The sequence below is a fragment of the Hippoglossus stenolepis genome, chromosome 2 (genome assembly GCF_022539355.2).
Source record: "Hippoglossus stenolepis isolate QCI-W04-F060 chromosome 2, HSTE1.2, whole genome shotgun sequence".
Taxonomy (NCBI): Eukaryota; Metazoa; Chordata; class Actinopteri; order Pleuronectiformes; family Pleuronectidae; genus Hippoglossus; species Hippoglossus stenolepis.
Window position 1 is genome coordinate 13496385 of NC_061484.1, and position 24138 is coordinate 13520522.

The 24138-nt window shown below is 41.5% G+C and overlaps 2 protein-coding genes across 2 annotated transcripts; one reads left to right on the forward strand and one right to left on the reverse strand.

Annotated features, from left to right (window-relative positions):
• Positions 1 to 1758: 1758 nt before the first annotated feature.
• On the forward strand, positions 1759 to 7107 carry LOC118119898 (ATP-dependent RNA helicase DDX39A). Its single transcript, XM_035174355.2, has 10 exons — positions 1759 to 1893; positions 2900 to 3107; positions 3284 to 3411; positions 3679 to 3955; positions 4259 to 4377; positions 5157 to 5288; positions 5499 to 5608; positions 5965 to 6109; positions 6402 to 6549; positions 6850 to 7107. The coding sequence occupies exons 2-10, from the start codon at positions 2900 to 2902 to the stop codon at positions 6864 to 6866; spliced, it is 1284 nt and encodes a 427-aa protein (XP_035030246.1). The 5' UTR covers positions 1759 to 1893; the 3' UTR covers positions 6867 to 7107.
• A 258-nt stretch (positions 7108 to 7365) lies between these two features.
• Positions 7366 to 13744, reverse strand: LOC118119899 (CCN family member 1). Its single transcript, XM_035174371.2, has 6 exons — positions 13534 to 13744; positions 12427 to 12640; positions 11398 to 11645; positions 10159 to 10270; positions 9631 to 9812; positions 7366 to 8661 (listed from the first exon to the last, which is right to left on the reverse strand). Exons 1-6 carry the CDS (start codon positions 13582 to 13584, stop codon positions 8356 to 8358), a joined length of 1113 nt encoding a protein of 370 aa, XP_035030262.1. The 5' UTR covers positions 13585 to 13744; the 3' UTR covers positions 7366 to 8355.
• Between the last annotated feature and the right edge of the window lie 10394 nt (positions 13745 to 24138).

Genomic DNA, 24138 nt, shown 5'->3' on the forward strand with positions numbered 1-24138 from the left:
ATGTCAAAAAAGTTCTATATATATTCTCCTTTTTTTATGTTTTAATTTTATTTTAATTTTACATATAGTAAACGTCTATATAATATATATTGTATATAAAATAGGTATTATTTGACATATATTAAATATAAAATAAAATTGTGAATATCAATTTTTTTATTCACAAGTTTATTTCATTCATCGACCAAACAAACAATTTAAATGCAAACACAAAATGTCGAATCTTGAATGAAAAGGAGCAGACAAAATAATAATCTTATATAATCTGCTCCTCTTTCACAAGACATTAATTAACAAAGCAAATAATTGTATATAATTATAATGATACATATATGTATAAAAAAAATACATATCTTATACACAATATATATTGAGAGAGACCGATTATACCCTGATATACCACGACAGCTGTAGTTTTGATGAGTTCGTGGTATTAAATTGGCCTATTGGTTCCAGGTCAATCTGTTAGTATTTCACAGTATATCATAGTTTTAAATCTGATATCTGTGGCAACATTCCTGCCCCTGGCCCACTGGTAGCAACATGTTTAATGTCAACCAGCAAGCATGCCAGAGCTGAAGAGAGGAGCAGCCATGGTGACTGAGACACAGTTGGCTACAACAACAAGTGAGGTGAAGCCTGTGGTGGAGAAAAAACAGAAAGTGTCCAGGAAAACTTTCTTATGCTTCAGATAAAAAATCAATTTAGTATTCAGAGGAAGGATTAGAGTCTGACTTTTCCTTGTTGGAGAGCACCGTTTGCGTGATTGCTCTCGCTGCCAGAAGGGGGAGACAATAGTTCCACACTGCAGGTTTATTTGGAAACAATTTTGGTAATTGACTCTACATATTACCTCAACTAAAAAACCAAAACAAATCAGACTTCTTTAAATGTCTTCTCCTCGACTGAATTTTTTTAACAATCTTGAACAGATGGTCACTTCAGGACCACGGGACACAACATTTTCAACAACAGGAAGCTCAATAAAACACTTAGATACTGCTCTTCAGGAAAAACTTAAATCTGCCAACTTCAGCTCCCAGCTGTTTGGTACCTGTTCTTGACAGAGCACACAGGGACCTCTGCCCTCTCTGTAAACTGCATACAGACATACAGACATACATACATACATACATACATACATACATACATACATACATACATACATACATACATACATACATACATACATACAAGAATATGGTCGTCATGTTGTCTCTCTTTAAAAACAGCAGAAACAAACATATCACTGTGAACGTGTTTAACATTAATATACATAAAAGGGTATAATTAAATCTCATTGAATATCACACTTGACCTCTGTGACACTGTCCAATCACAGCTGCAGAACACAGGACGCTGTTGTTTCCTCAGGCGCTGCTGTGCTGCGACTGATGCCTTCACGTACTGTTTCCCCATGTTGTAATTAGAATACACAGAATATGGACCGGACTATTTAGACACCTGTAGGAATAGTTTTTAGGAAAGTAAAGGTTTTTGATCAGAGTCTCACTCATAGGTACATTTGAAATGGAAAACATCGGAAGCCCTAATCTTAAACAAATAATTTAACCATTTATGATTGCATTTAATCATTTGTTGAAACGAATCACAGCTCAAACCTCCCTATTTTCTTGACATGATGTAAAAAATAAAACATTAGCAACATGATTTTTTTCTGCGTGGTTAATTTTGTTATTATTGTGCAAAAACGTTCTGGTTTTAAAGCCACTGGTCCACCGCGCAGTGAACGCTGGTGATTGTTCCCAAGTGTCCCTGAAGGCAGCATCCATGTGTGCTCCTTTGCTGTGGACACTCGCTAGTTCTAGCTAGTTCTCTGCTGCTGCGCACACAGACGTCGACAGGACAAAAAAAAAAAAACATCACATCAAGGTAACGTTTTGACGCATTTGTGCTTTTCACAGCAAACCCACTACCCACATAGCGCTTAGTTGTTATCAGCGAGGAAACGGTTTGGATGCTTTGTCGCTGGAGTCAAAGTTGTGCCTTGGAAATTCGCTTTGGTAGCTAACAACGCTAGCCGCAACATCGTTAGCTTAATTTTAAAAAGCCAGTTTTTCATTTGAGTTGGTCAAGTAGCTCCAGCTGCTCACCAATGGTAAATAACTACCGTCTCATTTTCACCGAAAATACCAAATGGAGCGGTGCGATGTTGGAAAGTAACGCGTGAGTCCCGATCAGCGGTTAGCCATTAGCTTGCTCACTAGCCGGTTTGAATGAAGGAGAATCCGGAGAAATCTATTGTCGATGAGTGCGCTGCCTCCGCCGGGTCCCCCACCGGCCCGCTGGGTATGAGTCAGCGCAGTTTAAATAGCTCAACGTCCTCATATTATGCCGTTTTATTAAAGATCATATTGATATAAGAATTAATTCATTTTGATGTGAACCACCGCTGCGGCCTTCTAGTATTTGCCGAGCGAACCGTGCAGCCAACAGGCAGACTCCGGTTTCTGCTCATTGTAGCATGAAGCTAATGCCTAAACTTTGTTCTGTTCAGTGCATCACTAACACAGACCCTAAATGAACTGTTGTACAGTACTCCGTAAGTACTGGTGGAAGTGTGAACATGGCATTAAGAGATAACATAAGATAAATATGGCATCGGTAAGTAATACGTACCATGCAGTACGTAAGTGTAATGATAATAATACTTAACTTTAAGGAATATCAAAAATAGAAAACTATGTATGGAATCAAACGAATATATACAGTTTAAGAACAGGGACGATATGTGCAGTGTGAGAATAAATATACTGCAATCAATAAAGATTCATTCATAATATTCTTACATTTCAAGTACATTTAAATCAGCCTATTTTTTTTTGCAAATTCTGAGTATATTTATGAGATCCTCCCAATTTACATGTAACACAAACAGATGGCTGAGAACGACGTTGATAATGAACTTCTGGACTATGAGGAGGATGAGGAGCCACAGGGAGCCCCTGAGAGTGGGACCCCAGCGAACAAGAAGGAGGTGAAGGGGTCCTACGTATCCATCCACAGCTCCGGCTTCAGAGACTTCCTCCTCAAACCAGAGCTGCTCCGTGCCATTGTTGACTGTGGTTTTGAGCATCCTTCAGAAGGTGAGTGTTGAGTTGTTAAAAAGGTCAAAACCATGGCTTGGATACAATCCTCATTTTAAACCAACAGTTTAACACTTTAAATTGAGAGTTGCTCCCCCACAGAAACAATATCATATTTAATACAAGTGTTTTTGACATTTTCACTCATTTACAATTGCCATTTGTTCTATTTACAGTCCAACATGAGTGTATTCCTCAAGCTATCCTGGGCATGGACATCCTGTGTCAGGCAAAGTCTGGTATGGGAAAGACAGCTGTGTTTGTACTTGCCACCCTGCAGCAGATCGAGCCTGTGGACGGTCAGGTGAGTTGTTTAAACAAGCTAATACATCCTCCATATTTTGTATACTTTGTTTTTCAAGGTGGGATTCTGTTAAATACATTTTTAATTAGCTGTCAGATGTTGGGCTGTTCTCAGTCTTGAGACCTCTTCCGTTAAATAAGTTAAACAAATATGTTTGCAGTTTTCCTGCTCAAAAATTAGTATGTTTGAAAACAAAATGAGAGAGTGGGACTTGAGGACAAGTACGGCCCGGAAGTAAAACTAATGTTCTTATTCCCTGCACTCCAGGTGTCTGTCCTTGTCATGTGCCACACGCGAGAGTTGGCCTTCCAGATCAGCAAAGAGTACGAGCGCTTCTCCAAGTACATGCCCACTGTCAAGGTGTCGGTGTTCTTCGGTGGCATGGCCATCAAGAAGGACGAGGATGTCCTGAAGAAGAATTGCCCTCACATTGTCGTGGGAACTCCAGGACGTACCCTGGCCCTCATCCGCAACAAAACCCTCAGTGTGAAGAACATCAAACACTTTGTGCTCGACGAGTGTGATAAGATGCTGGAGCAGCTCGGTGAGTGAGAGGAACAAATATGTCTTACAGAAGATGGCTGAGAAACTTGATTCCAAATCGGCCTTTTGTTTGTATTTCATCTGCTTATTTGGTCAAAAGCTATCCTGGGGCATTTAATGTGAAAATGTTTTGTCTATGAAATCATCGCACAGTCATCTATTAGTACTTGTATATTGTAATATACAGTTATCAAATTAAACATTAACGAGTGAAATTGCTGCCTTAAATCTAGAGATAAAGAGCAAGTTTATAGTAGTTTCTATTTTTCAATAATAAATGTCTGCTATTTGTTTTTTGCCACAGACATGAGGCGTGACGTCCAGGAAATCTTCAGGCTGACACCCCATGAGAAGCAAGTAATGATGTTCAGTGCAACATTGAGCAAGGAGATCCGCCCCGTTTGCCGCAAGTTCATGCAGGATGTGAGTTATCATTGACCTTTGTCTCAAATTGAACTTGCTGCTGCTCAAAGCTGAGAAAATATACATTGAATTTCATAAGATGGGTTTGTTTTCTTAGTCTTTCTACTTTTATTCAATCTGATCGATCAAAGAGGTGTTAATAATTTCCAAGTAGCTCAGGTGTGCTGGAACATCTTTCAATTTGTATTCTTGCTCTGTTGCATAACTTTCCCTCCCCTTTAATGCACATATATACGTTACTACAAACATTAGTTCAGTGGTGACATAAAAGTTAGAAGTGAGCTTTTCTTTTTTTTATATACAGTATTACATCCATGTCATCTCATGGCTATTGCAGTTTAGTGTTTTGTATTGAAACCCCTCACAGCTTTGCCCACTTGTAGCTGTCAGTGTCATAAGTGGCCATATGAGAGGGGGAAAGTGATCCTCCTTAACAGATTTGACTCGGTCAGGACATTCACCCCTTCTGGCTCTGCTGCAAGGAGAACAAGTTCAGTGAGCCACCAGGCACAGTTCATCTAAAAACTTGGTGCAAGCTCATTATGGAGTTGTCATACGTAGAGCTCAGAAAAACATGAACCAGGGGGAACTTTAGAAAGACGTTTTCAGACTTCCTTTTAAGTTTTCCCCTCATGTAATCCTCCTTACTTTCTTCATGCATGCTTCACGGCTTCCTCTGTATTATGACATTTCTGATGTGGTCTGTAGAGGTGGTTTGCGTGTGTTAATGTGTTTGTGAGAGAGACACTCAACATTTTGCTCCTGTTTTTGTTGTGTAGCCCATGGAAGTGTTTGTGGACGATGAGACCAAGCTGACACTGCATGGCTTACAGCAGTATTACTGCAAGTTGAAGGACAGTGAGAAGAACCGAAAGCTGTTTGACCTGCTCGATGTGCTCGAGTTCAACCAGGTACAGTTTGTAATCATTTCAGATGACTCAGAATGAGTCATGTACATATTAAAACATTTAAAATTTTTCTGAAAGAAATGCACTTTTCTTTATCTTTTTGGTTAAACCACCCTTTTAAACTTGTATCCCTTCTCCTGTAATTCCAGCCTATTTTGTTGTTTATGCCTTTCCCAGTAAAAAATGCAAGCGTCTTGTTTTGGCTCCTGCTAGGTGGTGATCTTTGTGAAGTCAGTTCATCGCTGTGTGGCTCTGTCTCAGCTGCTGGTGGAGCAGAACTTCCCGGCTATTGCCATCCACAGGGGCATGGCACAGGAGGAGAGGTAGATTTATATTTCTCTGCCATAATTGTCTTTTTGCTTAATCTGTATTCGACGGGCACTTTGCTGATTTCACTATCTTCAGAATGCCAAAATGTAGGGAAACAACATATCACTGTGCTGTAATTTGTCCCTGGTCAGCTAAAACTTTTTAATATTTAACTTTGCTTGACAACAACAGCACTGTAGTTAAGCTGGCCCACTGGGCAGTATCAACTATAAAGTTGAATTTACAAGCAGTTTTATGTGTAAGATTAGATTGTATTACAGGTTTGCAGTTAATGTTCTTAGTCACCTTCACTTGAACTGGAATAAAATCTTGCTTATTACTTTTCCTGTTGTTGCCCATTCCTCCCCAGGTTATCCCGGTATCAGCAGTTTAAAGACTTCCAGCGGCGGATCTTGGTTGCAACCAACTTGTTTGGCCGAGGCATGGACATTGAGCGAGTCAACATCGTCTTCAACTACGACATGCCAGAAGATTCCGACACTTACCTTCACAGAGTCAGTCCAGCTATTATATAATTTTGTCATGTGTTTCAGAAATGTTAACATTTTCATGTCCAAAGCATCAAGACAATCCTGATTTGGTTATATATAACACTGTAAAAAGAACCAGCAACCTGTGTTCATTTGAAGGCTGTATTTAATGCTACACAATCAGAACATTGTGATCTGAACTATGGAGTTGGAATGAATTCCAAACTTTGTTTCCTTTCGTATGGAAACCTGTGGTATTTCCGTTTCCTTTCAGCTGAGCCTCTTGTAAGCTCAACCTTTTTTCTCTGCCCCTCAGGTGGCCCGTGCTGGAAGGTTTGGGACAAAAGGTCTGGCCGTCACTTTTGTGTCAGATGAGACAGACGCCAAGACCCTGAATGAGGTCCAAGACCGCTTTGAGGTCAATGTGGCAGAGCTACCAGAGGAGATTGATATTTCCTCTTACAGTAAGTTCTCTTGTCTTCTACAGCCGTCTTACACTTGACCTTTCAGTAAGCAAGTTGTTTATGAGCAACAGGTATACAGAAACCATTTTCTTTCTACATCATCTCACTACTCTTCAAGGCTTTTTGCTCGTGTCACTGGAGAGAAAATGTAGAGAAATAAAGCAGTGGTCTTGCAGCCAAACAATATCACACAAGCACATTGCTAGATATTAAAAAAAACTCTTAATGATGAATTTGCAGAACATATGATTTCTTGGCCTTATGTAATAATGCCTAATTCTTTCCTTTTTCTCTTTTCAGTTGAACAGTCCAGATGAGCCTGAAGTCGTTCCAATGAAGATTGTGTTTGAACCTTGGTATTGCTGTATTTTGATGGAGACAAAAAAGCTCAATGTTTAATTTTAAAGTCCCCCTCCCTCCATATTTGTTTGCAAGTTCATGAAGGTAAACCATTTCTTTTTATTTTATGTGTTTACGGGGTACTTGTTTTAGTGTTTTTTTTCTTGTTCTACCATGGATATATTGTTTTGGTTAAAGAAATAAAGTTTTTATACCTCGTGTGATGTTGTTAGATTTAATTTGCACTTGTAAGTATGCCAGATGTTGCATTAAAGAAAAAGACACAAACACCATCATCAAACACAATCTGTGTCGTCACTTTTGACTGTAGGTAATTCTTCTCATAAGCAGAGGGTGCTGTTGTCGCAGTTTTAAATACACAGTCACTGTTTCCCAAACACTTGACTGAAGTGACTGCCAGGTAGGATCATTTGAAACTGAACAAGTTGAGTTAAATAAAACCACATGAAACCTGAGTCCAGCAGCCATTTTTATCCGATGGATGGGCCAACAAAAACTTGTGACAGCTACACTGGTGTCTTAATGACCCTTATAAAACCTTCAAACAAAATAAAGAAAATGCATCAACAGAGTCGAGATCCAAAATGCAATAATTAAAAAAAAGTAATTTTCATGAGCTGCATTTAATGCACAAACAAGAAATCCAATGTCTAGGAAAAGTGTTGGCATTGTTCCAGTCCCAGCTGACATTTGTTTCAGTTCCAGATAATGTTTCTTATCTTTGATGAGTCAGTGTCACGAGGAAACAGCGTCATTTCTTGCTGTATGTAAATAAAGTTCTAGATGGCTTAATATGCCAGCATGTCAAAAACAGCACAGTTGATGCAGTCTGTCTTAATGTTCATAATATGCTTAGTCCACCTTTTGCATTATACTCAAGAGTTTTCTACAGGAAAAACTGCAGAAGTTATTCTTTTGCTGCTTGTAACGAGCAACGCGTCTTGGGATATGAAGACATTACCATCTCAGTATTTGAGGTTATCGATGCAGGTGAAGGGATCCTTTTACCCCTGCTGTCAAACGTTATAGTTCAGTAAGTTTCAGTGCTAAACAAAGTGCGCTGTTGCTCTGGTAGTGTTTCACTTCTCAGGCTGATCTGAGGGTCTTAATAAAATATCCCCAACACCTGAACCAGCAATCGGTCCAGAGGGGAGGAAGTCGAGGGGCGCTTCAGGGCTCTAGTTTAGGTCCCTCGTCTGTTTCAACTGGAGTGGGTAAGTGTACAATCCACTCTGGTCACACACATTACATTAAAGGTTGCCTTCAGGCTTGTGAATTAAACCGGGGCGGCTCTTCCCGCCTGCAGTCTCTGTCGTCAGGTTGGAGCCTGTGGTCTTCACTCACTTGGAGCCAGATGAGAAAAATGACCCCTCGTATTGAAGTGTCTTCCTTTATCAAGAAGGTCGACCTGATCACATTCAAATAAAACAAAAATCCTCCTCAGTACTAGTCTATGAACTTGTGTGTGTCTCCGTACATCCAGTGCTGTGGAGGAAGGGCCACTTCGTTGAGGTGGCTACAGTCATCGCTGCATTTACATGACTGGATGAACATGGCCGACCTCTGGAAACGCTCCCCGTCCGGGCAGACAAAGGTCACAGGTACAGTGCGCGTGTGGCGTGGCGAGCAGCACCTTCCGTTCGTGCATGTACCACAGTAGTTGGGTCGGTACAGTCGGACACTCACACATTCTCCATAGGACAGCCGGACAGGCTCGGGGGCTTTCTGGGTTGGGGAGCACTTCTTCCCTTTCTGTGGTTGGATGATAAAAATCGAAGAGATGAGTGTCATAGTGCGGAGTATATTGAGTGTGGTCCCTAACTGGATTCAGTAGAGAAATTGACCAAAACGAGTCATATGAATATTGTTATTTTGGAAAATCTAAAAGCTTTGCCTCTTATCTGCCCTGTCCTTTTACACAGAAGCAGATTTAAGCGGCTTTGCACTCAAACTCATTAGTTTCACATTACGAGAACGAGACTTCATCTTGTTGTGCCAAAACGGGGATTGAGCGAGGGATTATTTTTACACTTAAGTGATTAATTTTAAGATTAAACCTGTATTAACCATTTTAGTGTCTTTCTCTGTTAAACACACGGACACCTGTCTGGCCACCAGAGCTTTTACTCAGCAGAGCAGGAAAAGAGCTGTCGGTGTGTGTCCAACATGGAGGATTAATATAGACACACCACTTCCCTGGACTCTGAGTACACAGATGGGGCCTAGCTATGGACAGTTGCTTGGCAGGAATGCCGGGGGTGGGGGACTATATTTAAAAAGGCGCCTGCCTGTCACCAAAACACAGCTGAGTAAATCAGCACTGCCCAGTTCCCACTGGATGTGGAGCTTCCAGAAAGTACCGCTACGATAATCTCTGTTCTTAAGCTTGGGATAAAGATGGTTTTAGCACTCAAAGCATATTTACTCAAGGACACAACATCTAATTTTTTTTCATTCTTTGTTGCGCAGATTAGATTTTTTTCAGCCTCAGCTCTTTTTTAGTTGAGAGAGGGAAACAAGGAGGCAGAGCAAAAATGAGCAGGTATAGTTTTTCTCCATAGTCAGTAGTGACTCAATAAAAGGTGAAATAATTCCACAGTGTTATCACAAGGCGTCCAGGTTTTACCGTCTGAGACAAGTTGTTGTGATAAGAAGTTATCTTTGCAGTAATGTGGATATTTGACCTTTGCTCTCCCTCTCCTTTCGTTTAGTCTACTTCACCTTGGCTGGGACGCTCAGGCCCTGGCACGGCCGTACGGTGCAGATCCTCGTCTCTCGCTCCAGCTTACACTCAGGGTTCTTGTTGGTGATTCGGGACGAGACGCCCATCCCGCAGCTGCGAGAGCACTGGGACCAGTCTGTGGTCTGCACTGGACAGTTCTTTTCCTTCAGATGGTTCCACACTGAGGAATGTGAAAAGGTGGCAGGCAGGGAGAAACAGAGAAACGATACACAACAGTTAGAACAGTGGTTCCCAACCTGGGGGTCAGAACACCATCAAGAGGGTCAATAGAACAGAGAACAGAAAAACTGTATTTCATAGTTGTAATTATTGTTGTATTAACTGCATCACAAAATCAAATATTATGGACAACAAAAACTCATACACAAAATAATCAGACTGCATTCTGGTTGAAAATATACTGAAGCCGTATAATTTCAGTGTCAGTGAAAATTTAGCACCCAACTACCCAAACTAACAGAACAAACTGTTATGATAAATTATAAAGCTTTTTCCTGTTCTCTCACCAGGCAGGTGTTTGTAGCCATGTTCACTCTGCCAACCGCTGGACTTCACATCTGTGAGCTCGTTGGCCAGAGCCTGATCAGGTCTGGGCAGGTGGTGTTGTGGTGGAGGCACCTGTGATAAGAGATAAGACAAGACTATGAAGATTGTTGGGGATTCATTTGTGCCGCGGCCATGTCCATCTTTTGTTTACTCTTCACAATGTTATCACCACATTGACCTGATTACCAAGGGTTACTTTCGGCGAAATAAAAACTTCACTCTGTAACAGCAAGAAGTATCTAACAGTGACAGTATCTCATCTATGTAAACAGTTGCAGTTTGGTCTATCAGAAAGAGGAGGATTTAAAAAAAAAATGAACACATTGTGTGGAAATAATGTGAGGTCCCAGTAAACTTAACCTTTTACCATCTAACCACTTTTTCCATGAGTCCAGGAAAGCATTTCCGCCAAATATGACGCAATTGCCTGAAGGTGTTCCTGAGTTATTGCGTTCACAAGGACAAAAATTCGATTTTTAAGGTCACAGTGAACTTGACCTTTAAACCTTAAGCACCAAAATCGAATCAGTTCATCCTTGAGTCCAAAGGGAACCTTTGAACCACATTTGAAGACTCAGCGTTCCTGAGCCATCATGTTCTTGAGAGATGGCTGGATGGTTGGTTAACCTGAAAACATTACGTCTCCAACCACAGCTGAGCTCATCTCATTTCCTTGCCCTCTGTTTCTACATGTTGAGCAGTGCATGAACTACTATTAGCTGCATCCCAAGCCCCTTAACACAGAATTTAACAATTGATCAACAGAAAAATAATATGGAAGACAAGGAGGTTTTGTTTTCATCTGCGTTTGTTCATTAGTGAGCAGGATTATATAAAAACTACTTGTTGGAAGGATGAGGCCTGGATTGAGGAAGAACCCATTAAGTTTTGGTTTGGATCTAGATCACTTTCTATGGCACTGCGATGCATTTTTGGGGTTTTATATTTCTGTGGATTTCTTATAGAATAATTCATGATGAAAAAGAGCAGGCATGACCGCACTGTTGGGCATGGCAGAGGTATGGGCTCCATACTGAGTGCAATTCTAATTATGAATGCAAAGGTGTAATCAATTAATTACTGCCACTTGTTTGAGATTTATTTTGTCAAAATGTGTCTTTCATCCTCACCTCCCTTGTTTTCTATCCAGAGGTTATAACAGTGGCAGCTGATGAATTGTGACTACATCAAACACACACCTGATGCTTAGGTGGCAGGCGCCAGGTGCCCTTGAGGCAGTCCACACTGAAGCAGCACTGCCCGGGAATCCTGACCAGCCGTGGGTAGGGGCAGGATGGTGAAGCCGGTGGCAGTTTGTTGTTGCAGAGAGGAGCGCAGCCAACGGCGCCATCGATGCAGGTACACTGGTGTTTACAGCCGGCACGGAAACCCTCGCCGTTCTGGTAGATCCTGCTGTTGTACTCGCATGACCGTCCCTCAGATTTAGCTGGAAATACACACATTATTACTCAGCTGACACCAAACATTCAATGACATGCAAATCAGTCGTGGTAAGATGTGCACAAACTGGCTGTTGTTTTGCACAAACCATAAAGCAACAAAGTTATTCTGGGCACAAACCACAGGTTAGGTATTTCAGAGATGCATCTCTTTGTACAGGACAGGACATGCTTTTAAGGGACCAATGATAAAGCCTCAGCCTGCATCAGGTATGTTTAGAAGAATTATCTTATTGCAACACCTTGAATTAACCCTGTTGGGCAAAGCTTCTCTTTGCCAAAACAAACACAACACACACAAAGTCAAACAGATGATGGCTAAGATGGAAAGGTCAGTGGAAATAAGGACAGGAAGTGTGAGACTCCTTGTCTCCTTAGCATGGAAGAACCAGCTATTCATAGTTTGTGGGGCAGCACTGGCATGGTACAGATGGGGGGGTGTATTTTTATCTCTGAAACCCCCTGACATAAGCCATAAAACATCTACTACGTGTAGCGTGACACCTTCCTTGATTCCCAAATTGTGATGCCTTTGACTTAATGGAAAGGAGGCTAAATTAATATCCCTATCCTTGACGTCTTTTCTACGTTGCTAGACAAGTTTCATGGCCTTTTAACTTTTATATAAAGTATCACATTCACCGTATTCATTTTAAATATAGGACACCTCACACCAAATACAATATTTCCCCATACTAGGCACAAGTCAGCTATGATCTCAGTGAAATTCCTCCCCTGCCAACTTTACATTGTTCCTTCCTCCCTCACCTCGACAGATGCCCCAGTCCATGGCAACATCATTGCCGTAATTACACTCCAGCCCTTTGTGATGGTCACAAGGCCTTATGGGGCTGCAGTCCTGGTTGAGCTGTGCGGCACACACCTTGCAGCACCCACATCCATCTGGCACAGCGCTTACCCCGGGAGGGCAAACCAGAGGCTCTGCAGGGCAGTCACACACTGCAGGGCAGCTAGCAGTCACCTGGAGGGATGAGGGGGTGGAGGAAGCAGAGGGGGAGGTCACGTCATCAGAGAAAGACCCACATGATTTAGTGTCAAGGTCATGTTATGTTTTCAACAAATATGGAGAGAAAAAGACTGCACATACATGCTCATCAAACACCTGTAGTTCTTTACCAAAATGTTGAAAGTCTTGCAACGCCAACACCCACTTGATTAAAGAAAAACCACACACAATAACTGGAGAGTTTAAATCCTCAGCAGGGGTGTTCAGTGCACCACTTTCAGCTTTTCTTCCAACATCAAAGTGTGTGGTGGAGCTCTGGCACATTTATCCTCCTCAGGGTTTTCTCATTTTGAATCCCTCCACAGACAAAGCAGTGCGGTGCAGTAAAAGTTAAGTTACTGCTGGCCACTCGTCCCTGAGTGTCTAGACAGCTGCAGGGTTTGTGACCAGTCGACTGCTGCCTCACGATTTGAGTCATCGCAGCGGCACTAGAGCCAACTTGTTCCACTCCGTAGGAATCAACATGTCACTGTGGCTGCGAAAGTAAGACATGAGTAGACACGCTTATTACCAGGAAGGACAGGCAACTTCAGAGGGACTGGGTTCATTGTTATTACAAAGCACAGATGAGGATAAAGGATACAACCCCACCCAAGACTTTTTATTTGTTTTAAGACTAAGCCTCTTTGAAAAACGAGTTAACACCAATAAGTCTAAGATCTAAGACTGAGATCTTCAGCAGTTCATATGATGAAGATACCATTAAAAGACGACACATGGCTGAAACCTTTGATATAAATACTTTTCATAAGGAGTTGTTTGTGCTGGAGGTCAAAGAATATTTTGAACATTCTTAACAATTTAAACATTTTGAACTTCAAAATAACAACATAACATGAAAATCTTACCTGTGTGATGACGGCTGTTGTCAGTACAGTCAGGTAGATCAGTGATGCCATAATTATCCTATGAAGATGTTCAGCAAAAATTATAAATAAATACAAAACCTTGAGATCAAACTACTGTCTTCTTAATGTCCGTCTCAGGTAGTTGTTCTCTGGCTATCTGTCTCTATTCGGACCTTGGTCCTTGTCCTTCTACCGGAATAAACTGTCTTAAACTCTTTATACCCACTGTGAGCCTTGGTGACACCACGCCCCCAGCCACACTTCTGACCAATCAGCGCACAGGAAAACAGCCCGGGACCGTTTCCACGTGGGCGGGTCCCTATCGCCAGGGTCGCTTTCTGATTGGTGGGCGTGTTTTTTTGGATGTGAATGCGGCCATTCATAAAAATCTGCAGGACCCGCTCTGTATTTATTTTATGGGTTAAAAATTAAAATGTAGCAGCCGCTTTCAAGTCACACTTAGGCACATTCCTGCTTTTGTGGCCTCCGCTCTCCAAACACTAAGTAAATATATTCAGCTGGGGTTAAGACCTCCACCTATTGGGGGAGAAAGAAAGAAAGAAAGAAAGAGAAGGGGGAGGAAGTCCTTCTGTTTTTCCAGACTAATGTAGGTGCCAGGGCAGAAAATTAAAGTGGAGTGCATTAAGAAAATAGTAAGATAATAGCCGTTGTCAGAGACAGGGAGAACTTTGTCGGTTTCCATCACCGACTGAGAAAATGTGTTTTCCATACTTTTTATATGTAGATATTGATTGTTTTGCTCTCCATGAGCTTCATCTTGAATTCAGGTGGCCTGGCTCTTTCTGACTATTATTTCTAACCACATGGTGCTGACATGGGAATGATGAGGATACGATCACTTGGAAAGAACGGTCGGCGGAGTCGAGGGTGAAAGAAGGATTATTGTTTTAAGGGCAACTCACATGAGGGCTGGCCTCCTCCTCCTCCACCTCCACCTCCTCGCTGTCTTCCTCCTCAACCACAGGTTTATGGTTTTCAGCCACACCTGCCCCAACACAGAGAACTCCTTTGATGAAAGAAATGCGATATGCAGAGGGTTGGAAGTCAGGTTCCTGCTATGAATGTCCATACTTGCACATTTCTGGCTCGGACTTAAAAAGGCCAAACATCTAACATGGTTTCTCACATGGGCTGTGTTTATGTGAGCTGCTGGGAACTCTCTGTGCTGGTGAATAGTTAAACCTAATTCTCAGCCAGGAGGTAATGATCAACACCCCATATTCAGTTTCAGGCTTAAAAAAGGTAAACATGCATCACTGTTGGCTCTCAGCAAGTTGTGTCAGATAAATACTAGCTTTTTGATAGCTTGAGCAAAAGTACACAGTATTATGCACTTTGCCTGGTAAATAAACAAATATTTCTCAATATTTATGCCGTGTCCAGATTCACTTTTAACCCTATACGTACATTCTACCTCTTTCTACACTGTACGTTACTTTTGCTCAAATCATCTTTTTTTTGGTCTGAATGTTTTTATAATGTTCGTATTTAAAATGTATTTACCTTTCTGTTGATGTCTTTTGAGATGGCATACACTGTATTTAACTCCACCAAGGAGGTTATGTTTCAGTCGGTATCTGCTGTTATTAAACAGGATTACCCAGAAGAATACTGAGGAGTGGAGCATGATCCAAAGAAGAGCCCATTCAATTTTTTTGCTGATCCATGTTAGTGGGTCGATCCAGATTATTAATTTTTTTTCATTTTCTTTAACATTGTGAGATGTTTTTCATTTCTGTTGATTTCTCAAAGAATAAAGCAGGACTGATATTTATGAGTATGTGCATTTGGTTCAGATCCACATAAAAGTCCTGATCTAGTGAATTCAAATGGTGTTTCATGAGGGGAATGCTATAGGCCCTAGTGGAGGTATACGCTCAACCAAAAGTGCCGTTGTAGTTTACAATGTACTGCAGACTGTGTGACAAGAATAACGCGTGCTACAGATGGATGACCCTCTTCTTCACCTAAGACCCTTTAGACTGTGCCATGTGACAGATGATGGGTGTTTAAATGGTTGTTGCCAAGTGATGCTCTTGCAGTTTGATGGTGATTTGACAGGTCTTATCTCTGTCCTCCTGCAGCTGCTACAACATGAATAACTCCCAACAAGGGAGAGACAGAGGACCATGAGTTAATTACGCAGCGAACTTCCACAGAATCTTGACCAGCTTTTGGCAGATTGGCGATTTTTGTGTCACCAGCTGATTTAAATCCTAGTAAAACCATGTGTCCCTTACCAGAGTAAATAGCTTGGCAGTTACAGTGATTTCAAAATCAATCTCAATCATGGATAAAGAAGGACAGCTACTGTGACTGACAAGTGCTACCTGGAGTTAATTATTAGCTGGCTAGCCAGCAGCTTACCACCTTTTGGACAACATGTCTTCACAGGCAGCAGTTGAAAGGCAGCCATTCATAACAGTCGATGCCCCCAGCAAAGAAAAAGCACATGATTCTGAAACTCTTAATAATTTACACTTGTTTGGTAGTGATAAGGTATAATGTGCTAATAAGTGAGCTTTACAGGTGCTGGTTGACAGATTTGATCACCTTTGGACAGAACCAGGCTCGCTCTTTCCTGTCTCTATGCTAAGCTAAACTAGCGGTATCCTGGCAACAGCCTCATATTTAACAGATATGACCATGGTAGAGACAGTTGTGTTAAAGGAACATAACAAGCCGAAGAACTACTCCTGAATCACACAACAAAGTTAGAAAAATATGAAATCTTAACTGACATAGCTGGCAGTGTTTTCTTTCTGAATCTACTTGAAAGAAATCCATCTAGCTGCCTGGTTAGCCCTCTTTCACAACCTTCATCCCTCTGTGCACTGCAGCTACCTGTTTGACTGTTGTTTCACTGAAAAAACACAGCAGAGGTTGTGGCCTGGAGTCATGACTCTCAATTTAAAAAAGGAAACCACCCCAGGAAGCTGTCAGTCACCACTCTAATGGTGTGACCTTACAGACAAAGTCACGGCCCATCCATTTTAATCCACTGGTGGTCACGGTGCAGGCCGAGTTCTGAAAAGTCCTGTGACTGCTTCTGTTTTCAGCTTCTCCACTGATGCTGAACAAAAGAGGAAGCAGCGGAGGAGCCCCGGTTTGACGGAGATGTAAAACTAGTCTTCTGTGATGAAGTAGACCTGTCACTTTAAGATAGGGGAACGATTTACTATAGGCAAGCACTTGTCTGAGAGAAGTTCTATGGTTATTTCTGTTAAGTCTTTATCGTTTTAGTAACAGACATCTAACAAATGCTCTTGCACAGCCCAGGCTTTTTAGGGAAACTTTTCTGAAGAAAAAGAAAAAGAATGTCTAAATTGTAGTTGGGTGTTCTTAAACGTACGGAGCTGTTGTCTTCACCAACACCGCAGATTTAAATCTACCTTCTGATTAACATGTGTGCCGTTGGCTGTTCGATTGAGTTGAGGCGGCTCGTCACTTGCCGGCCCCACAACCTCTTTGAAAAACGGGTTAACGCCAATAAGTCTTAGGATTGGTTGGGCCAGGAAGAATGGACCCTTTGGAGCCTTTGTTTCTCTGGGATGATGGGAAGCAATTGTCTGAGCATTTGCCAAGCGTGTTCCTCAGGTAAGAGGGTGGTGTGAGAGAGAGAAAGAAGAAAGAAGCGAAGGCAAAGGGGGAGTAGACGTGTGGAGAAGGAGGGGGTGACAGGTGTTTCATGGTAAGAGAGTTTGTTGTTTCAAGGGGAGGAGTGCACAAGTTTCCCGCTGCCTGGTCTGGTCTGCCCTGATGGGGTCTGGCAGTCTGGCTGTATGGTATTTCACACAAAAACAGACTGCTGGTATTTCAACCCGCACCACTTTTAAGGTCACATGAACCAAATTACAAGATACTAAGGTCATATATTTAGAAAAAATACATAAGTACGTTCAGACAGACATATAGAAATACACGTTACATAATATAATTCCAATGCAATTATCCAAATGGTAGCATGAAATTGAGCCTTGTGGAGAAAGGTCCTGAGAGAGAAAAGGGAGGAAGAAAGAGTGCGAGTGGTGGTGACAGGGTCCTTAAACGGCACGGTTTCTCTGCTTTCCACTGCAGCAGTGGAAAGAAAGTTAAGCATATGGGAACCTCATTCATGTGTGAGTTTTAAGGGTGACACCAAGGAGTGTGTTTGTGTGTCATTTGAAACAGTAAAACAATAGCGCAATTATGTATTATTGTCTTTCCCGGTCAGACACAGAAAAGCCTGGGAAAGCTACGGGTGAGACTGGGTTTGTGTGCATAAGCCACACGCCACACTCCTTCTATAATATCATAATGTGTAATGGGATATGTGCTAAATCTGGCAACAACATGTGGTTCCTGTGTTAATGAACTGTGAAGTTCAAATTCACAAAGTATCGTAAAGTTATGTAAGAGAGAGAGCAGGACTGGGCTTTCTGGAGAGGAGAAATGGCCTGGCAGAGTCAAAAACTAATTCTTGAGAGGAATTTCTCCCCCTGGTGGAAGTTGTGGAACAAAAATAATGAATTACATACTTATATTCTCCTATGAGAATGGTTTCCAAGAACGTAACTGTCTTTGATTAACCCTCTAATTACCTATACGCCAGTTAAAGTTATATTTTTGTCTGCATTTGCAGGATTATGCAAAAACTGCAGGACAGATTACCACAAAACCTGCTGGAAGGCTGCGGTATGGCTTAAGGAAGAAATCATCAAATTTCGGTGCAGATCAGGGGTCAGATCCAAGAAAGGTTTTATTTCACTTTTTTAACATTGTGAGATAGGGAATTTTTCAATATTTTCATTGATTTCTCAGAGAATAATTCATGGATCTTGCTGAAAAAAAATCAAGCATGTTTAGGGGACAGATATTTATGAGTGTGGGCAATTTGGTGCAGATCCAATAAAATCTGGATCAATGTGAATTTAAATGTGGTTTCATAAGGGAGCTGTTGGGCCTTAGTGCTGAGTGTCATTCTAGCTCTGGGATTTAATCGTTTTCAACATCTTGTCAAAACATCAGTATCTATCCACTTTTCAAAATAATTTTTCCCATTAACCTGACTGATTTTCCTTAAATCTCCACAAGATGGAGCCAAACACCACAGGTTACAAAAAAGATTTATATTTGATTTAATACTTGGCAAGAAGTGCAGACACAGGAAAGCCCAACAGACCGTGAAACCCATCAACCCAAAGAATATCATTCCCACCCGTTCTTGGGTTACAGGTCTGCACGATCATATCTATATCAGATGATTTCATGTGAGCACCCACGGCTACATCACTGTTCAATATTTTGTTGCTTCATCCTCCGTCCTTCACTCGCTCAGCATCCCTGATCTTTAATTAAACTCTTATCAACAGACTGTGAGTAGGTGGCAGAGCTAATGAGGGATACTCATCTCTCCACATCCACCTGGTTCTCTCCGCCAACCCTATTTGCCCCCCCCCCCAATTCATTTCCTATACTAAACCTCTCAGACTCACCTTACCTATATTCTTCACCTCTTCCCCCCTCTCTCTTGTCTTTTTACAGACAGAGTGCGGCATTTGTGAACCCGGTTTTATTCGCTGCACACTCTTGTCTCCCATCACCCATGGTCTCCTGATTAGACTGCACCCCCCACCCCAGCAGTTTACTGGAGCTCACAGCAGCTGACTGACAGCGAAGGAAAAAGCTTTTCCCAGGTAGAGGAGCAGCACTGCCTGAAGACTTGTAAGCCTAAATTATCCTGCTCGTCTGGGAGGTGGGGGATTACCCTTTGGCCAGCTGCTTGATCCTTCCTTTCCCATATGGGAATATTGGATTTTAAGAGCATAAATATGGAAGCTTGTGTCACATGTACTGCCGTGTGGGGAGGATGTATAGTGTATGTTTATTTGATGTTTATTTTAGCCCTCAGTAATAAATATCTAGTTACATTCAAATTTACACTGAAAAAACAAATGATCTAATGTCGGCTGGAGACATATACTGGCCTGCTGGCAAATGTGCTGCTCAGTCCATGCATACAAATCAGTTCATAGTTTCTCAGCTCCCTTAAAGCAGTGATTAGCCATGCATTTACCTGCCTCAAATATTCACCACAGTGTAGCGCTGGAGCACAGTGTAACAAGAACAAATTACTTTTGATGGATGACTCCTCCAGGAAATCTTTGAACATCTCACCTCTTGTATCGAAAACCTTTCCATACAACATTTCTTCTACGCTGACCATCACGCACTCTTTGCTTATTAACACCCCCCACCCCATCTTAACCTTGAGCACAGGCAGGAGCTCCTCATGGGCGTGTGCTGGGGCCCCCTTCTTTATTTTGCTCTGGCGTGACTGTGTGCTTGTTCTCTAAAACTCCAAACACCATCATTATGTTTCAGATGACACCACGGTGCTGATGGGATGAGCCCTTTGCAGCGCGGTGCTCTTAAAACAGCCTCAACGCCAGCGAGACCAAAGAGATTTCAGGAAGTCTTAAAGCTGCAGACACACACCTACTTACATGAATGACACTGCAGTGGACCCAGCCTAACTTAAACTTCTTGGGTGTTTACATCTCAAAGGTAAACATTATCCCTGCTTCAAGAATTATCAGCTTATTAGCATTTTAGCATTATCATTGTGAACATGTTAGCATGCTCACATTAGCTTTTAGCTGAAATTACGCCTGTGCCCAAGTACAGCCTCAGACAGTCACTAGGATGCTGTTGTTACACGTAATATGTACGTATTATGTTAAGTGTAAACATTAGGACACACAAATTATTTTGCCTTGTCAAAATATTTTTTTCCGTATTTTATACTCGTCTTTCAGTGTATACTTAGATTTACATTATCTTAATTGTCTGCTAATGTAATGACAATAACGCTGTGCTGACTTACATTTCATCCACTCCTTAGCCGTCCCCCCTTGTTACTCCTGAGCCCCCTCCCCTCTCTTCCCCTCTATTCCCAGCTGTGCATCCCACCCTCTCTGGCTACGTCTCTCCTTGTCCCTTTCCTCATTTATCAAATCTTTTCATTTCTCACATTCCCACATCCTTTTCTCCTCAAGCGTCATGGAGATGCTCTGCAAACTGACAACTGAACCCAACCTTCCTTCAGCAGCGGCAGACTAGCACAAATATCTCAGTCTGAAACATTTACAGATAACCCACATCTCTCTTTTCCCTCCTCTCCCTCCATCCTTGATTTCCCTCTCGTCTGTTTCCTCTTCCCTGCACCCTCTACCCTGACGGAATGAGGGTCTTATGAAGATAAATGCAGCCTCTCAGCTTCCTACTCCCATCTGCTTCCTTCGCTGTTGTGGTGGAGGAATTCCCTTGGAATGCTCTCATTCTGCAGAGTGTCTTGCCTGACAGGTTCACAGCATTATTTTTTTGTCCACGAGGAGCAGAGAAAAGGCCCACACATGGTCGGCTGGAGTAGCTGAACACATTAGGCTGCCGTGATAGTGACTCAGAGGCTTGAAGCTCATCAAATTTCAATTACGGAGGAAATGAAGTGAAAATCTAAAGAGGCTATTTGATCATCTAGGTTACTGAATGCTTTATTTTTTTGGGCACTACACGTCTGATACGACTTGGCACATGGAGGGACAATGCAGTTCAAATTTACCTTTGGTATTCGATGGGACACATAAAGAACAGTTTGACCCTATATAGTGAATTTAAATTTAGCGTAAGCAGCCTCTTTATTTAGCTTAGCACACCGGGAAACAGCTAGCCTAGCTAGCAACGCTAAATCTCTCCGGTCTTTATGCTATGCTAAGCTGATGAGAATGGTATCAATATTCTCATTTATCCATCTTCTCCATCCCCTTAATGTTTTTATGAGCTAGATTTCAGAAGTCTATCATTGAGTGCCAACTACCGATCACACAATAAAGTAGGATAACACTCAGTAGAGCACATACCTCAGGCCAACGTCCGACAGTGCCCTTAAATTCATCAAGCTGGACCATTTACACACTCATAGATATCAGTTTCAAAAATGTGCCTGGAAATTTTGAAAACTGCCCAATCATGAAATGTTAAATAAAGTGAAAGAAATTCCGGGATCTGCACAAACATTTCATGTGTTCTTCCATAACCCACACCACATCCTTCCATCAAGTTCTGTGTCAATCTGTCCAGTAGTTTTAGTTTTAATCTTGGATAAAAACAGACAGTGGTGAAAACAACCTCCTCGACATATTTTGATGTCAAACTTGTCATGGTGAGCTGAGCAGGTGGACCAGGAGCTGCAGCTTGATTTCACTGACCAGAAATCAGATCAAATTAAATAACAAAATATGTACTGAGCCTGTGCTCTCGATCATTTATCTGTGCCATCTATAACTGTTTGAAGAAGATATCAGTAGATGAAGCACTGATTAAAGTTTGATTAGGTTAAGAAGAGATCATTGTTTGGGTTAATTTAAGTGCTTTGTTAGAGGGGCTTCTTTATCATGGATGCAATGATAAACACAATTTCTAAGGTTAAAAACTGATCGTGGTCATGCTGAAAACAGAAAAGAACAGTCTCCAGTGTTAAAGTTTGACAGTTTTTTGACTTCACTTCCTCCTTTGCTCCTGCTACGATTCCTACAACACCTTACAGGACTTATCCCTCAGCGGGGGAAACATTTTTTGATTTGAGGCAATTGCTTGTTCATGTATTTCACATTATACCTACAGTGTGTACTGTACCTGTATTGGGTTTCACTGTGAATTTGATATTTGAGCGAAGCGCTGAGACAAATTTTGAGCAGAAGGGCATGAATAAATCAGTGAACGAACAAACTTCTTACGAGACACCGGGGCTGGTGTGCATGTGAGGGGTATGTAAGCAAATTTATGAGCTGGAGAGGGGATGTTTAATTTAAAATGAAGACAGAGAACCGCCTCTGAGAAAAACAGGCTATTCCACTCACCCTGACACCTTGAGCTACTTACAGAAGCAGCAACCCTGAGAGGCCAGAAATGTATCAAGGACAATGCAGCCGTCTTTTGCTTACCAAAAAATTTATAATACATGCACACCACTTTTTTTAGAGTGAGGCAGTAATATGTCACAGGTTCTCAAGCATGTATATGAACCGGTGTGATCCGTGAATATCAGGGGTTAAGTAGCATGATAAATACAAAGCTTTTCTGTGTCATGGATTGTTAAAGATTGGATTGTTGCAATGGTGTATCAGTAGGATACAGAAACAGAACACCATCTCTCAGTTTCTTTAGCCGTTTTCACGAATGACTTCACCTTTCACATATGAAGAACGCAGCAGGAGATTATTCAGGTAAGACGCGTTCACAAAAACATTTCCAGAACATTCAGGCGAGGGGTGGCGTCTGGGTAGAGCATGCAGGAGGCACGACATGCCGATAAATTCTGTTTTTTTTCAGAGCACATCAACAAAGGCGTCATCAAAAGCTCTCAGACCTTGTTGTCTCTCCAAGTTGAGAGTTATTCATCTTTGTTATTATCTTCTACTCTTTTTCACCCTGAGATGTTTGCATTCTTTTTTTTCAGTTTTGCGCCCGCCCACAAGTTAGAAGCGTCACCAATGCACCCACTCGCTCTTTGTGACTTTTCCGCATATTGTCCAGACATTTTACTAGATTGGAAAACTTAAAACTTAAACTTAACAGATATTAGTTTTTTTTTACATACAGAAGCTCCACAAAAATTCAGGGAAATGTATGGACTTCAGTGCATGTCTGAAAGTATTAACCAACCACATCCCTCGATTTCCATGTGCTGAGTCTGAACGAGGATTTCTGATTCGCAAGGACACAAAATATTATGGATTGCGTCCTTTAAGATTTTTTACCTACACATCACATTTTGAACAAGGACAATGTTTCAAGGCCAGATAGACTCATGTGGTTCATGTGGTATCAAACCCTGTTGCCATTTGTGTTTGACTTTATACCTTTAATTGCTTTACCCCCATTTTTTTCATTATGCATAATTCTTGATATTTCATTCTTGTGAAATGTTTTCAATTGATTTTTTTGCTTTTGTGGTACATTGCCTCCGTAGATAATATTAAATGGAATGGTACGACTAAATCGTTTTCATCAAAATCCATGAATTATTATCTGAGAAATCAATGAAAGTGTGAAAAACGTCCTATCTCACGATGTGAAAAGTAAAAAAAATGGATCCATCCCCAGATCCTGATTGTTTTCTTTTAATGCACAATCCTTCTAACTAAGTGACAGATAGACAAACAAACACATGCAGATGAAAACTCAACCTCCTTGGTGGAGGTAATTATGACTTAATTCGCCCAATGTCAGCTGGGTCTCCTGCTCACACTGCTACCCTTGGAGGATAAGCAGTAAAGATGACGGATGGATGGATAAATCACAGGGGTTGAACCACATTGAGATCATTAGTCTGGAGTTGATCTTAATTGTCCTCCTCATAAACTTTTAACAGTAGAGGAAAAATGAGCTCGGGAGTGACTTTGGGTTGTGAATCTTTTACATTTTCTAAATATAGTAATGAATGAGTAAGTAAATAAAATAAGTATGGGGAGCATCTCAGAGAGCTGCAAGCTGCCTTGGGAAGCAGAAATTGTTCTCATATTGGTTGAGGCCTTGCACCAGTGA